At 29.4% G+C, this 14,073-nt stretch overlaps 1 protein-coding gene across 2 annotated transcripts in view; it reads right to left on the bottom strand.

The window, feature by feature from the left end:
• The window catches only part of LOC119612994 (cerebellar degeneration-related protein 2-like), a 180,302-nt gene extending 168,964 nt beyond the window's left edge, over window positions 1-11,338 (bottom strand). The window contains exons 1-2 of one of the 2 annotated variants that reach the window (XM_037968932.1): window positions 10,890-11,338; window positions 10,190-10,743 (exon numbers count right to left, since the gene is read on the bottom strand). In XM_037968932.1, coding sequence (XP_037824860.1) covers window positions 10,190-10,268 — 79 coding nt within the window. In that variant the 5' untranslated portion in view covers window positions 10,269-10,743; window positions 10,890-11,338. Of the gene's footprint in view, window positions 1-10,189 lie in introns of both variants that reach the window. The other variant, XM_037968924.1, reaches the window with a different exon arrangement.
• Window positions 11,339-14,073: the final 2,735 nt, after the last annotated feature.

Raw genomic sequence — 14,073 nt, 5'->3', positions numbered from 1 at the left:
CTAGTCTATAGTCTAGTCTATAGTCTAGTCTATAGTCTAGTCTATAGTCTAGTCTATAGTCTAGTCTATAGTCTAGTCTATAGTCTAGTTTATAGTCTAGTCTATAGTCTAGTCTATAGTCTAGTCTATAGTCTAGTCTATAGTCTAGTCTATAGTCTAGTCTATAGTCTAGTCTATAGTCTAGTCTATAGTCTAGTCTATAGTCTAGTCTATAGTCTAGTCTATAGTCTAGTCTATAGTCTAGTCTATAGTCTAGTCTATAGTCTAGTCTATAGTCTAGTCTATAGTCTAGTCTATAGTCTAGTCTATAGTCTAGTCTATAGTCTAGTCTATAGTCTAGTCTATAGTCTAGTCTATAGTCTGGTCTATAGTCTAGTCTATAGTCTAGTCTATAGTCTAGTCTATAGTCTAGTCTATAGTCTAGTCTATAGTCTAGTCTATAGTCTAGTCTATAGTCTAGTCTATAGTCTAGTCTATAGTCTAGTCTATAGTCTAGTCTATAGTCTAGTCTATAGTCTAGTCTATAGTCTAGTCTATAGTCTAGTCTATAGTCTAGTCTATAGTCTAGTCTATAGTCTAGTCTATAGTCTAGTCTATAGTCTAGTCTATAGTCTAGTCTATAGTCTAGTCTATAGTCTAGTCTGTAGTCTAGTCTATAGTCCAGTCTATAGTCTAGTCTATAGTCTAGTCTATAGTCTAGTCTATAGTCTAGTCTATAGTCTAGTCTATAGTCTAGTCTATAGTCTAGTCTATAGTCTAGTCTATAGTCTAGTCTATAGTCTAGTCTATAGTCTAGTCTATAGTCTAGTCTATAGTCTAGTCTATAGTCTAGTCTATAGTCTAGTCTATAGTCTAGTCTATAGTCTAGTCTATAGTCTAGTCTATAGTCTAGTCTATAGTCTAGTCTATAGTCTAGTCTATAGTCTAGTCTATAGTCTAGTCTATAGTCTAGTCTATAGTCTAGTCTATAGTCTAGTCTATAGTCTAGTCTATAGTCTAGTCTATAGTCTAGTCTATAGTCTAGTCTATAGTCTAGTCTATAGTCTAGTCTAGTCTATAGTCTAGTCTATAGTCTAGTCTATAGTCTAGTCTATAGTCTAGTCTATAGTCTAGTCTATAGTCTAGTCTAGTCTAGTCTATAGTCTAGTCTATAGTCTAGTCTAGTTTAGTCTATTGTCCCAGATTGAGGTACAATCGTACTGAAATGTTTAAGTAATTCTGTGGAATATATATGGAATGTTTTTTCTAAGTCTTTCAACAAATCAATAGCAGTTGATTATGATAAAATTCTTTCAAAACTCTGTCCAACAATAATTAATGTTTTTGTTTTTTTTTTTCCTAAACGCTTATAGTAAATTCGTGCTATTCATAGAGTAAAAATTTTTCGTATATTCGTACAGATAAAACAAACAAATAACAAAAACATTGGAGTGCCGTTTATATATGACCAATTGACTGACTATGTGGATCTACCCATATAACAAATATTCCAAATATGTTCCTCTCTTGTATAGGCTGGTCTAACCAACAGTTCTATGTACATTTGACTGCAAGTCTTACCGTCTATCTAAATGTCCGTCGATCTGTTGTTTTACTTAGATGTGTTAAATTAAAAACTATCAAAAATAAAATCTATCGTGAAAACTTTAACAATAGTCGTATCATCCAAAAATTTTGTTTAACATGGAAAAAAATTTTTTGGAAAATAAAATACCAAATGGGTGGAAGAAATGTGCAACTGGAAGCAAAATATTCTTATTTTTTTTTTTTTTTTTTGTTTTATTGTATACTGACCTAAATTTTGGCATTGAGTGAAATGGCCTCTGATGGACAGAGAAGTTTAAAAGAAAAACAATTTATTTGTTAAACACAAACTGTTAAAATACATACATATTTGTGTTTGGGGCTTAAATTTATTAGATAGAAATAGTAATATAGTAATAGTAACGCATGATTTTTTTCTATTTACATTCAGATATGTAATTATTGGAAATTCTTTAAATTGTCTATGCTAAATTCTTTGAGTATTTATAATTAATCGCAGTTTGATAATGCGATTACAGTTTTTTTTGCCGATTCGATAGAATTTTGAAAGATCACAAAACAAGTTCCTTTTTTATTTTAATGTCCTCGATTTTTTTCAATTTTATTTTTTTAAGAAATTAGCAACAACTTTATAAATAATTTAAAATTATTATTAATATTATTTGTTGAATTAATCGACTAAAAGAAAACGCCGATTAACGTGTAAATATTTACAAACCAATAAATTTAATGTCAGCTGAATTATTTACTTTTTTATATTTATTTTTATATTTTTTTGTGTTTTAAAATCTATTACTCATTGCATTGATCATGAAATCATGATGAAACGTGTGTAAATTCTTTAAATCAAATAATTGATTGGTATGTTTTTTTTTTCTCTTTTGATTAAATTTACATTTTGGCAATAATATATAGTTTGCGTGTTAATCTCTATAGATAAAAATGTGCACAGTGGGAGTGGGCGGTGACAAAATAGATGTTTGACATTAACACCAAAACTAAAGATTTAGATAAGATATATTCCTTATTTAGGTCCTTCTGACGATAGACCTATTTGAAAATGTTTAGATATGTAAATCAATGAACATTTCATATAAATCAGTTCAGTTTTTTTTTGTGATCAGAAGAAATGCGACGTTTTAATCGTTATTACCTACATATAAATTTAACACAAATAAAACTGTTCCCAAAATTTCTCTAACTAGATTCAGCAGGTTTTTGTGTGTCGTAAAGTTTGTCATAACGTAATTTTACAAAAAGTTGGACGAAAAAAATGGGCGTGATTCTCATTCATTTAAAATAAAGCCTAAAGTTCTTCCCAATATATGATCTATAGATATGAAAAATTTCATATAAATAGATTTATTAAAATTTACGTTTGATAGTATGGGTCTGGTATATGTTGCATGAGTAAAAACTCCTCAAAATCCCAACAATTTTAAGATGTAAATGGTCAATATGTTAAGAAAAACAAGTATGAATGTATAGTCGGACATTGTCAACCATATGATACGCTATAATTTTTAAAAAAAAATAAAGCATTTAATTTATTTTTTACCTTAATTCCGGAATATTTTTACTTTTTGTTGACAAAAAGTTGATTTTCTGCAAGAGGGCTTATATGGACGTAAGGGTAAATATGGTGTTATCCTTATAAATTATGGTAGAAGAATTTACGTCTTCATCAAAGTTATTTATGCAGAATTTCATCGTGTTATTAGTCATTTTTCAAGTCTTTTTGTGAGGGGTTGTTTGTATGGGGTCTAGGGTCAAATAAGGCCCGATCATTACGACTTTTATAAAACTAACTTTTGCCAATTTTTGTTGACATAATAGAACATTTAAGATAATTATGAGCTAAAAAGCCCTATCCGGCGGGTGCGGTTATATGCCCTAGGCGAAATAATGGAATAATGGATTTTAACCATTTTGAATAGGATCCGTCCTTGGGTCAAATTGTGTTTCATCAAAGACATACGGACATAGCTAATCGGTTCAGAACAACTTCCTGAGCCGATTGGTATACCTTAACGGTGTAGGTCCAATATTTTTGCGTGGTACAAACATCAGCACAAACCCATAATATAATGGTATAGGGGGCTAGGCGAAATAATGGAATAATGGATTTTAACCATTTTGAATAGGATCCGTCCTTGGGTCAAATTGTGTTTCATCAAAGACATACGGACATAGCTAATCGGTTCAGAACAACTTCCTGAGCCGATTGGTGTAGGTCCAATATTTTTGCGTGGTACAAACATCAGCACAAACCCATAATATAACGGTATAGGGCATCAACATACACCCCCAAACATCTAAATATATTAACAATTTTAATTAATCGTCGATTCACCAAGATAGCAAGTACCGCACATCATACCTTTGACTTAGAAGAATCAATTTATAGTGAATAATCCCTTGCATATAGCTCAACTTGATCAAGGCAATAGTTTTCAATCGATTACAGTACATATTCGTTATCGCAGCCAGAACTACAAAGAAGAAAAATATCGTCCGAAAATAAAAAGGGTTTACATACATTTGTATTAATACGTTCAGCAAGATCATTTACATAGTATAAGTATAAAAAGCAAAGGTCCCAAGACCGACCCCTCAGGCACACCAGAATCTAAAGAGAGTATATCCAAACATACACTTTCTAACTCCACAAACTGAGACCTATGATATAGGTAAGAAAAAAAAATGAATCTGCAAGCCGATATAGAAAAATTAAACAACACCCTTAACTTATTAATCAGTATACATAAATCGATTGAATTAAAGACCTTAGTTAAAACTAACGATATCAAAGTATACATCTCCCTGTTATTAACATTCTAACGAATATCAACTTAAATCAAACTTTTTACTTCAATATTACGAAAATAGTTAAACTTTATTTTCCTTTAATCAAATTATTTCTTAAAATAGAAGAAAGTTTACTTAATATTATGAAAAAAATTGGATTCCAAGTTAAAAGTTGGATTTCTTAATATATACGAAAAATAAGAAACAATTTCTTACTTTCGTAATATTAGAAACTAGAGTTAAAAAATATTTTGTATTATATAAGAAATATTCTTAAATATTACGAAAAAAAGTTATTAATAGAACTTTGTCAATTATTATTATGGAATAGTTTATATTGAAAAGTACTTAGGAAATTCCTTTGAGTTTTATTGTTTTTTTGTACAAAAAATTAATTGCAAAACTATGAAAATAAAAGTAGAAAAGTGTTAAAAAAAAGTATTTATTACAAAAATAATAAATTTTTCTCAAGCAATTAAAAATATTACATGAACATATAGGAGGAAACGTAATATTAAATGTATGATTTGAAAAACAAAACATTTTACACATTTTTAATGGAAAACCCACCCATTATTTTACTAAAAAAGGCAAACATACCTTTCAAAAATAATTACTTTTCATGTAACTCGTATCGTATCCCTACTTTTATTTATTTGTAGTTGAAGTTGTTTTTTTTTTTCTTCAAAGTTTTTACATTTAATGGTGACTTTAAAGAAAATTCGTATTCGTGGTGTCTTTCAATTGAAATTGATATTTTTTTTCTCGTTTGGGCTTAAAACACGACAAGTCGTCGCAAATGAACATAAAACATAATTATCACATTTGTATTCCAATCGAGACTGACAATGTCTTTAAAATCATATTTTTTTATTGTTTTTATGTTTGGAAATTTATACAATTTATGAACAACTAAACATACATACATATGTTTATAATTAAATAATAAAAAAAAAAACTATCAATGTCATTGTTTTAGGGGGCTGAAGAGGAGTAGATTTAATAATAAATATTGATTTATGGAAAAAGAATTTGGGAATTTAATTACCAAAGCAGGGACAAGCCTATAAAAATTCTTATAAAAAAAGAAATTAAAAAATTTTGATTATGTTTACAAAACTTAGAAGAAACTGCACTGCCGTATCAGGAAACAGTGCACTGCAGTATCAAGTGAACTTGTTTGATTTTAAAAATATCTAAAACCTTCTTGTTGCTACTTCTCACTTTGCTAATTAAAAACAAGTAAGAAATTATAGTCGGGCGAGGCCGACCATATAATACCCTACACCTGTTACAAAAATAAAATGTGATTTTGTTTTCATAATAAAGCATTGTAGTTGAATTGTACATTGCCTCAGGTGTACTTAAGCCATTTATTGTTGAATAAAATTGTGAACGTCGGGTTGGGGGCTAGGTGAAATAATGGACCGATGTTAACCATTTTCAATAGGCTCTGCTCCGGTACCATAGAAGATCATGTGCCAAATTTCATTGAATTATCATCAAAATTGCGACCTGTAGTTTGATTACAAGGTTTACAAACCCTATTCCGGCTCCGGTACCATAGAAGATCATGTGCCAAATTTCATTGAATTATCATCAAAATTGCGACCTGTAGTTTGATTACAAGGTTTACAAGCCCTATTCCGGGATTCAGTTGTATAGGGGCTAGGTGAAATAATGGACCGATCTTAACCATTTTCAATAGGCTTCGTCCCTGGGACAATAGAAGATCTTGTGCCAAATTTCATTGAATTATCTTCAAAATTGCGACCTGTAGTTTGATTACAAGGTTTACAAGCCCTATTACGGGATTCAGTTGTATGGGGGCTAGGTGAAATAATGGACAGATCTTAACCATTTTCAAATGTACCAAATTTCATTGAATTATCTTCAAAATTGCGACCTGTAGTTTGATTACAAGGTTTACATGGACGGACGGACAGACGGACGGACATAGCTAAATCGACTCAGAAAATGATTCTAAGCCGATTGGTATACTTTAAGGTGAGTATAGGACCAATATTATTGTGCGTTACAAACATCAGCACAAACCCAATATACCCTCCCCACTAAAGTGGTGTAGGGTATAAAAACTACATTTTTGCATTTATTTCTATAACATTTATGTAAAAAAAAAAAACTAAAGATTTCTTTTAAGGTTTTTTGACACTTGTCACAAATACATAGTATTTAAATAAATAAAAATAAGTATTGAATACATTTTGATGGCTTGTTATTCAAACACAATATGACATCACTACTGACAGTGAGACGACCGACCAACAGACAAACGAACAATTTTTAATGCGAATCCAAGTTGTAGTCAAAAGCAAAACGTTTGTCATGATGGGATGGTCGCTTGTTTGTTTGACTGTCTCTGGTTGATAATTAATTCCACAAATTAATCGCAGGAATAATGATTCACCTGTATAAATAATATTTTGCAAAAAGAAAACAATAAAAACTCACAGAATATTGTTAATCAAGAGATGTCGTGGAACTTTTTACAAATTCTTCTAAAGTTTTAAAACGAAAAATCATTTTTAAACCGCAACAAATCTAAAAAAAATACGTTTAACAAATATTTGATAAATTTATCACCTACAAGATATAAATATATATATTTTTAAAAATTATAAACAAATTATTGTTTATTTATGTATGTAATTTTTAATTTCTACTTTGTTTTTGCAATTAGAACCGGTATTTAGTAAAATGACCAAATCAATCTAAACAACAGAGAAAATAAGGTAAAGACAACAAAAATTTCGCATGAGGTACAGTGGTACCAAAATATTTTATTCAATAAGACAAAGTTTCTATTTTCTTTTAATTAGTGATCATTTTGAAGCGAGGTATACCTATAAGTTTATTTTGGTTTAAGATTTATTTGTTGACCGGGGAGGAGAAAGTGAAGAGTCAAGAATGGAGAGTAACTAGGAAAACAGTAACTACAGAACAAATAAAAATGGAAGTATTAAAACTAGACTGAGGAACTGGTTTCTGAAAATAAATTGATTCAGATTCCGAAAGAAGAATATTACGATAGGTGATCCGAAACCTCAATATAATTTCCAATCGAAGAAATGACTAATCCTCATGATAAAACCTAGTATAATGAAAATATTACACCCTGCAATTGTGGAATCAATTTTCTAGCCATTTCTAGGACAGTGGCTCAACTATCTTTAGTTGCTCAACATCCTGAAAATATATTTAATAATGCAGAGATTTAAACATATTTCGAAAAGCAAGTACCTAATATAGCGCCATAATATGAAATTTAGCTTTTAGTGGAATTAGTTCCGGTTTGATTCTAAAAAAAAGAAATTTTAACAAACTACAGTGCTCAACATTTTTAAACAGTATGTAGGGGCATATTATGGAACAAATAACAAATACAACAGTATACAAGTAAGAAATTATAGTCGGGCGAGGCCGACCATATAATACCCTACACCTTTGACAAAAATATAATGTGATTTAGTTGCCATAATAAAGAATTTAAGTTGAATTGTACCTTGCCTTAGATATACATACTTAAGCCGTTTATTGTTGAATAAAATTGTGGACATTTAAGTGAAATTTTGATGGGGGCTTTTCATAGGGGCTAGGGTCATATGAGAACCTATTATTATGGAATTCGTGAGGGTCATCAAGTCCTGTATACAACTTGGTTTTTGCAGCTTTTTGTCGAGATATGAGTATATTAAACATAATTATGAACTTAAAAGCCCTATTCGGCGGATTCAGTTGTATGGGGGCTAGGTGAAAATGGACCGATGTAAACCATTTTCAACAGGCTTCGTCTACGGTACCATAAAAGATCATGTGCCAAATTTCATTGAATTATCTCCAAAATTGCGACCTGTAGTTTGATTACAAGGTTTAAAAGCCCTATTCGGGGGTTCAGTTGTATGGGGCTACGTGAAATAATGGACCGATGTTAACCATTTTCAATAGGCTTCGTCTACGATACCATAAAAGATCTTGTGCCAAGTTTCATTGAATTATTTGATTACAAGGATTACAAGCCCTATTGGGGGGTTCAGTTGTATGGGGGCTAGGTGAAATAATGGACCGATCTTAACCATTTTCAATAGGCTTCGTCGATGCGACAATAGAAGATCATGTACCAAATTTCATAGAATTATCTTCAAAATTGCGACCTGTAGTTTGATTACAAGGTTTACATGGACGGACGGACAGACGGACGGACATAGCTAAAGCGACTCAGAAAATGATTCTGAGCCGATTGGCATACTTTAAGGTGGGTATAGGACCAATATTATTGTGCGTTACAAACATCAGCACAAACCCAATATACCCTCCCCACTAAAGTGGTGTAGGGTATAATAAAATGTTTAAAGACTTAAGCAAATCTAACTTGTCATATTCATGATGAATAATTCATCTAAACCGAATTATGTATACTCTATAACAGGCACAGATCATTCAGTACTATTGTTATTCTGTATTATCACATTTAAAGTGATTAATAGATTAGTCCATAAACCAGCCAATAACCCGCCATAGACTAGTACATACAAACACTAGTCTTTATATACTAGCCTACTGTACTGGAAAAAAAGTACAATAGTAAAGGATTTTCTATACCTGCTATATACTGAATTAATGGCACCCTACGGTGATCAATATATACATTCCCACATCGGACAAAGCCAAATATTCATGTATTATGTTGGACTCTAAACACTAAATTATCATGGACAAAACTCAGCACAGTATCGGCCTGCCGCATCTACCTTTCGCAATATGTTTGGCATAAAATGGGGACTTAATCCTAACATAGTGCTATTCTTACATATGGATCTGCAACTAAAAACAATTTTATTGTAGACCAACTATATAAAGTTCAGAAAACCAGTGGTGTGGGTCTAACAGTATAAATGAATTTAGGATATATTAGATTAAGAATGGTTATGAACCAAAGAAGTGCTACTCCATTTGGATACCACGGGTAAAAAATTAAGCGTCAACAATATAGAGTAACTAGGAAAACAGTAACTAGAGAACAGAAAATAAATTAAGGACTGTAAATAGACTGAGGAACTAGGGATACAAAATGATTCCTGGAAATAAATTGATTCAGATTACGAAAGAAGAATATTTAAATTGGTTATGCAAATTCTCACTATAATCTCCAATAAAAGATATGGCATGATAAAACCTAGTATACAGACTATATACCTCAGTTCTACGTGGAACTTATTTCATAGCCATTTCAGCCTGAGACCTTGTATTGTGGACAGTGATAAATGGTGTGCTCAACTGTCTCTAGTTACTCAAGATCCTGGCATGGTTCTGCAATAAATTTGAAATATTTCATATATTGACTACTTTTATGACCTCAATATTCGTGGAATTATTGTAATTTACGTCCATAGTCAGACGGCGCTTCTTCTTCCTAAACAATTCCAATTAGTCAGACTATGTAAGAACGATCTTTTAAGGCTGAATCGTCTGTCCCTGTGCATAGAAACTACAATGGCGAAGGGGTCTCTTTAAAGTAGTATCTTCAGAATACTAGGTCAATAGGTCGACTTGAGTTCTCCTTTTAATGTATACAGTCTCTGTGGCAATGATAGGGAACATGAAGAAAAAGTCTTCCATCATTGATCTAGTATTTATTATTGTCACATACAGTATAACAAAAACAATAATATGGAAACGCATTGTGAAGGGTGTATGGCAAAAAAAATGTGTATTATTTAACAACTAGAAAACATTAAAATAAATAAAATTTGCATAGAAACAAAGAGTTTTTTTTATTATTTATAATAATAATGTAATTAATTATTACAATTCTAACCTGTTTTCGACCATTGATCATAGTCTTGTTGTTGAAATAAAATATTCCAATCAAATTGTAGATCATTGTAGGAAGCCATGGTGGATGTTGTTGATCGTGGTAATGGTGGTGTTTTGTAGTACCACAAACTATTTCAACAAAATTCATACAGTTGATCTGATGCAGCACGATAATATTTTTTTTTTTAAATAAGAAGATTTCAAATTGTTTTTGCTGGTTGAAGGAGTAGAGAGTGCGATTTGTATTGTAGTTGTTGTTTTTGGTTGTTATTATAGGAAAATGGTTTTTTGATTTGTAAAATAAATATGATTTTCATTTCACTTTTGCTTTTTTTGTTTGGTTTCTTTTTTTATTTTGTACAAAATTTTAATTTTAAAAGTACATGATGTTGCTTTTTTTGGTAATTCTCAACTGATTTTTTTTTATAATTTTGCGAAAAAGTGATGGTGATGATGATGACGTTTGGTTGGTGGTGGTCATTCGCATTAAGATTTACATTCGCATAAAATCAATTGGCAGCTGGTCATTTGCTGAATTTGTTGCACAAGTGAAATCTGACAATGTGTTTTGGTTGGTGGATCGACAGTGAAGAGGAGAAGATATTATTGTATTTGCAATTGTATTTACTATTTGCTTTACAAGACAATTTTGAATTGTAAATTAAGCAATTATTGATTTGGGATTGAAGGCATTTACATACATACGTGTACAATCTCGTCTTCTCCTCTTAAATCTGCTGCACTTGCAAACCACTCTTTCTATCAACCATCATCCGGGGTCATAATCAAGTAAGTATTTAAAATAAAACTGAGCTTTTCTTTGCGTCTCACTCGATGATATTTATAAATTTCAATGTGACACTACAACTTATTAGAAAAACTAACGGTTTTTCTTATTCTTTTTTATTATTATTTTTTTGTATTCTTTTTCACTTGTTTACGCCCGCGCTTAGAATGAAATAATAATTTCCCAAATAAAAATAAAATCAGTAATAATTTTAAAAAATTGTTTATAATTTTTGTATTCGATCATAAAATACGAGTTTAAAAACAAAAACAGTTTGTTGTTTCTGATCTCAGTATTTTTATCTATTTGATATTTCGTTTTGACAGTTTCTTTTTACTCATGTGTGTCCAAGCTTTGAAAACTTCTAAACAAAATAAAAATGTCAAAACTACTAATTTGTATTTGCTGATCTTGTTGCCCACAAGTAATAGCTTTTTAAGTTTATTTGCAAATCTCGTGGAGATTCAATATTTAGTTCAGTTTTTGTTTTTCTTAAAAGGAAATCTCTACAAAAGCTTTTATTTCAATCAAACTTTTCGTATGATAATTGCTTTTTGTGTGGGAGACTTTTAAGTGTAGCCTTTTGTTGTTATTTATGAAATTTAATAATAATTAAATTACAGAACTTTAACAGAATAATTTAATCATGCATATTTAAAACAGTCTAAAATTTTAATAAAAATTTTATTAAATTAAATCAACAGTAAAATGTTGATTTTAAGACAATTTTTTATAGGGTAAATGCACCTAATGTCGGCATCACCCAGTAGTCGGCATCTTTTACATAAAAATGTAAATAAATAAGAAAAGCTGTACAAATTTATTAAGGTTTGATCTATATTTCATAGAAAATATGGTCTTTTTGCTTTATGAAATGAGTAAATTTAAGTAGGATTACTAATTTCCTCTATATTTGACGTTATTTAGTGACAGCTTTGCAGCATTTGTAGTACTGTCAGTTTTCTTAAAAAAAATTTAGTTTTAGTGCCACCTTAAACAAGTGAATATTTATATGAAATTAAATGATTTATTTGACAAAAATTGATTTAAATGAAAGAAAACAGTTGAAATATTCAATTTAAAGTGAAAAAGTTAGTTAAAAATATATTTTTTTGTAATTTTAATCGCTGCCGCCATTAGGAACACAATTTTTTATGAATTCTTATTGTCGGCATAGGGGTGCCGACTACTGGGTATTAATTTCGATTATACGTATTCTATAGTCGGCATTCTAAAATTTATTATTTCTCTATAGAAAAATTGGGTATATTACTATGAAAAATTTCTATATAACAATTTTCTCTTCAAAAATTATACGTATAACAGTTATTTTTGTAAAAAAATTTATGTATAACTCTTTTCTCTATAAAAATTTATGTATATTACAATTTCCTTGATTGTACAACATTTGTTTCTATAGAGAATTATGTGTATACAATTTTTTTCTATAGAAAATTTTATGTATAACAATCTTTGATACAAAAAAATTATGTGTATATCAGTTTTCTCTATGAAAAATTGTGTGTATACCCATTTTTCTATAGAAAATTACTTCTATAATAGCTTTTTCTATAGAAGATTACAATTTTCTACTACAGAATATAATTTTCTATACAAAAAATATGTGTATAACAGTTTTTTCTATTAAAAATTTTGCATATAGACATTTTTTCTAACAAAAATTGCTTCTTAACTGTTTTTTTTACAAAAAAATTATGAGTGTAACAATTTTTTTCTATAGAAAATTCCTAGTATGACAATTTTTCTATAGAAAAGTGTTCTTATTATAATATCCTCTACGAAACTTATGTTTAATTTTTTTCCTATGGAAAATTGCATATTTTTATAAAAGATTTTCTTTAAAAAACAGTACATATAACACTTTTCCCTATAAAAAATTACTTTTTTCTCTAACAAAAAATATAATATTGTATAGAAAATTGCATGCATAACTCTTTTTCTATAGAAAAAAATGTTATTATGTATACTTATTACAATTATAATTATGTTTATAACATATTTTTCTACAGAAAAAACGATATTATTACAGTTATTTCTATAGAAAAAATTTAATTAAATATTTTCTTTGGAAAATTGTGTATATATCACTTTTTTCTATAAATAAATATGCTTTTTCAAACAAAAAATCTACTGCCGACTATAGGGACATTTTTTGTCGAACTTAGGAACACTGGTGCCGACTATTGGAAAATGTGGAGTTTTTAACAAAATTTACAAATTACTAAAAACTAGTTATTTGTTTTTCAAAAAAGTTAAATGGATCTAAAACTTAACTAAACACATAATTGAAATAACTAAAAATCATCGTAATAACATTTTCCGACTCTTTAGGGGGATAGTTTGAAAAAGAGAAAAAAGTTAAACTGCCGACTATTGGTACATTTACCCTATCACAAATTGTCTTATAATAAGTACATACAACGATGGAAAATTTTGATATTTTATAATACTAATTACCTATTCAATATTATCAATATAAATTAATATATATAAGAGGTATCCTTTCGATTGATATATTCATTATTAAAATATAAGAACAATTTTTACATACATACATATGTTTTTTTCTATATAAATGTTTTACAAAAATATCGATATCTCAAAATTATATCGATATAACGATTTCTTTCATCTATGCGCATCGAAGGAAAGGTTTCCGAAATACATTTTAAAAATCAATATTTTCAAAAATATACAAGTCCTTTAAAATACATTTCGATTTTAATGACCTTTTCATTCATACTCATTTTGTTCATATAATCGAACCGATCGGTCTCCCAAGAGATCAGAGAAAAAGTTTTTCATGTTTATACTCAGAATATAAAAGATTAGTTGAAAATCAACTGAATTTGAAATCATGATGAGTTCCTGTTGTAATCGTGATAAATTTTGATTAAGCACCCAGTAATGTAATGCAAACATGCGTCTCCTTCTGAAAATTACTTAAAAATCAAGCTCTCAGTAATTTTTTAATGCAAACATGGGCCATTAATTAGTTTAATTAGATTATTAACAAAATAAATAATAAATAGCTAAAAAAAATACAAGTTTTAGTTTAACCCAGGTTTAAACAAAGA

The sequence above is a fragment of the Lucilia sericata genome, unplaced genomic scaffold (genome assembly GCF_015586225.1).
Source record: "Lucilia sericata isolate MDLA Ls3-8-SP2 unplaced genomic scaffold, ASM1558622v1 Contig000036F_arrow, whole genome shotgun sequence".
NCBI lineage: Eukaryota > Metazoa > Arthropoda > Insecta > Diptera > Calliphoridae > Lucilia > Lucilia sericata.
Note: the sequence above shows the minus strand (reverse complement) of the source record. Positions and strands in the feature narration are given on the sequence as shown.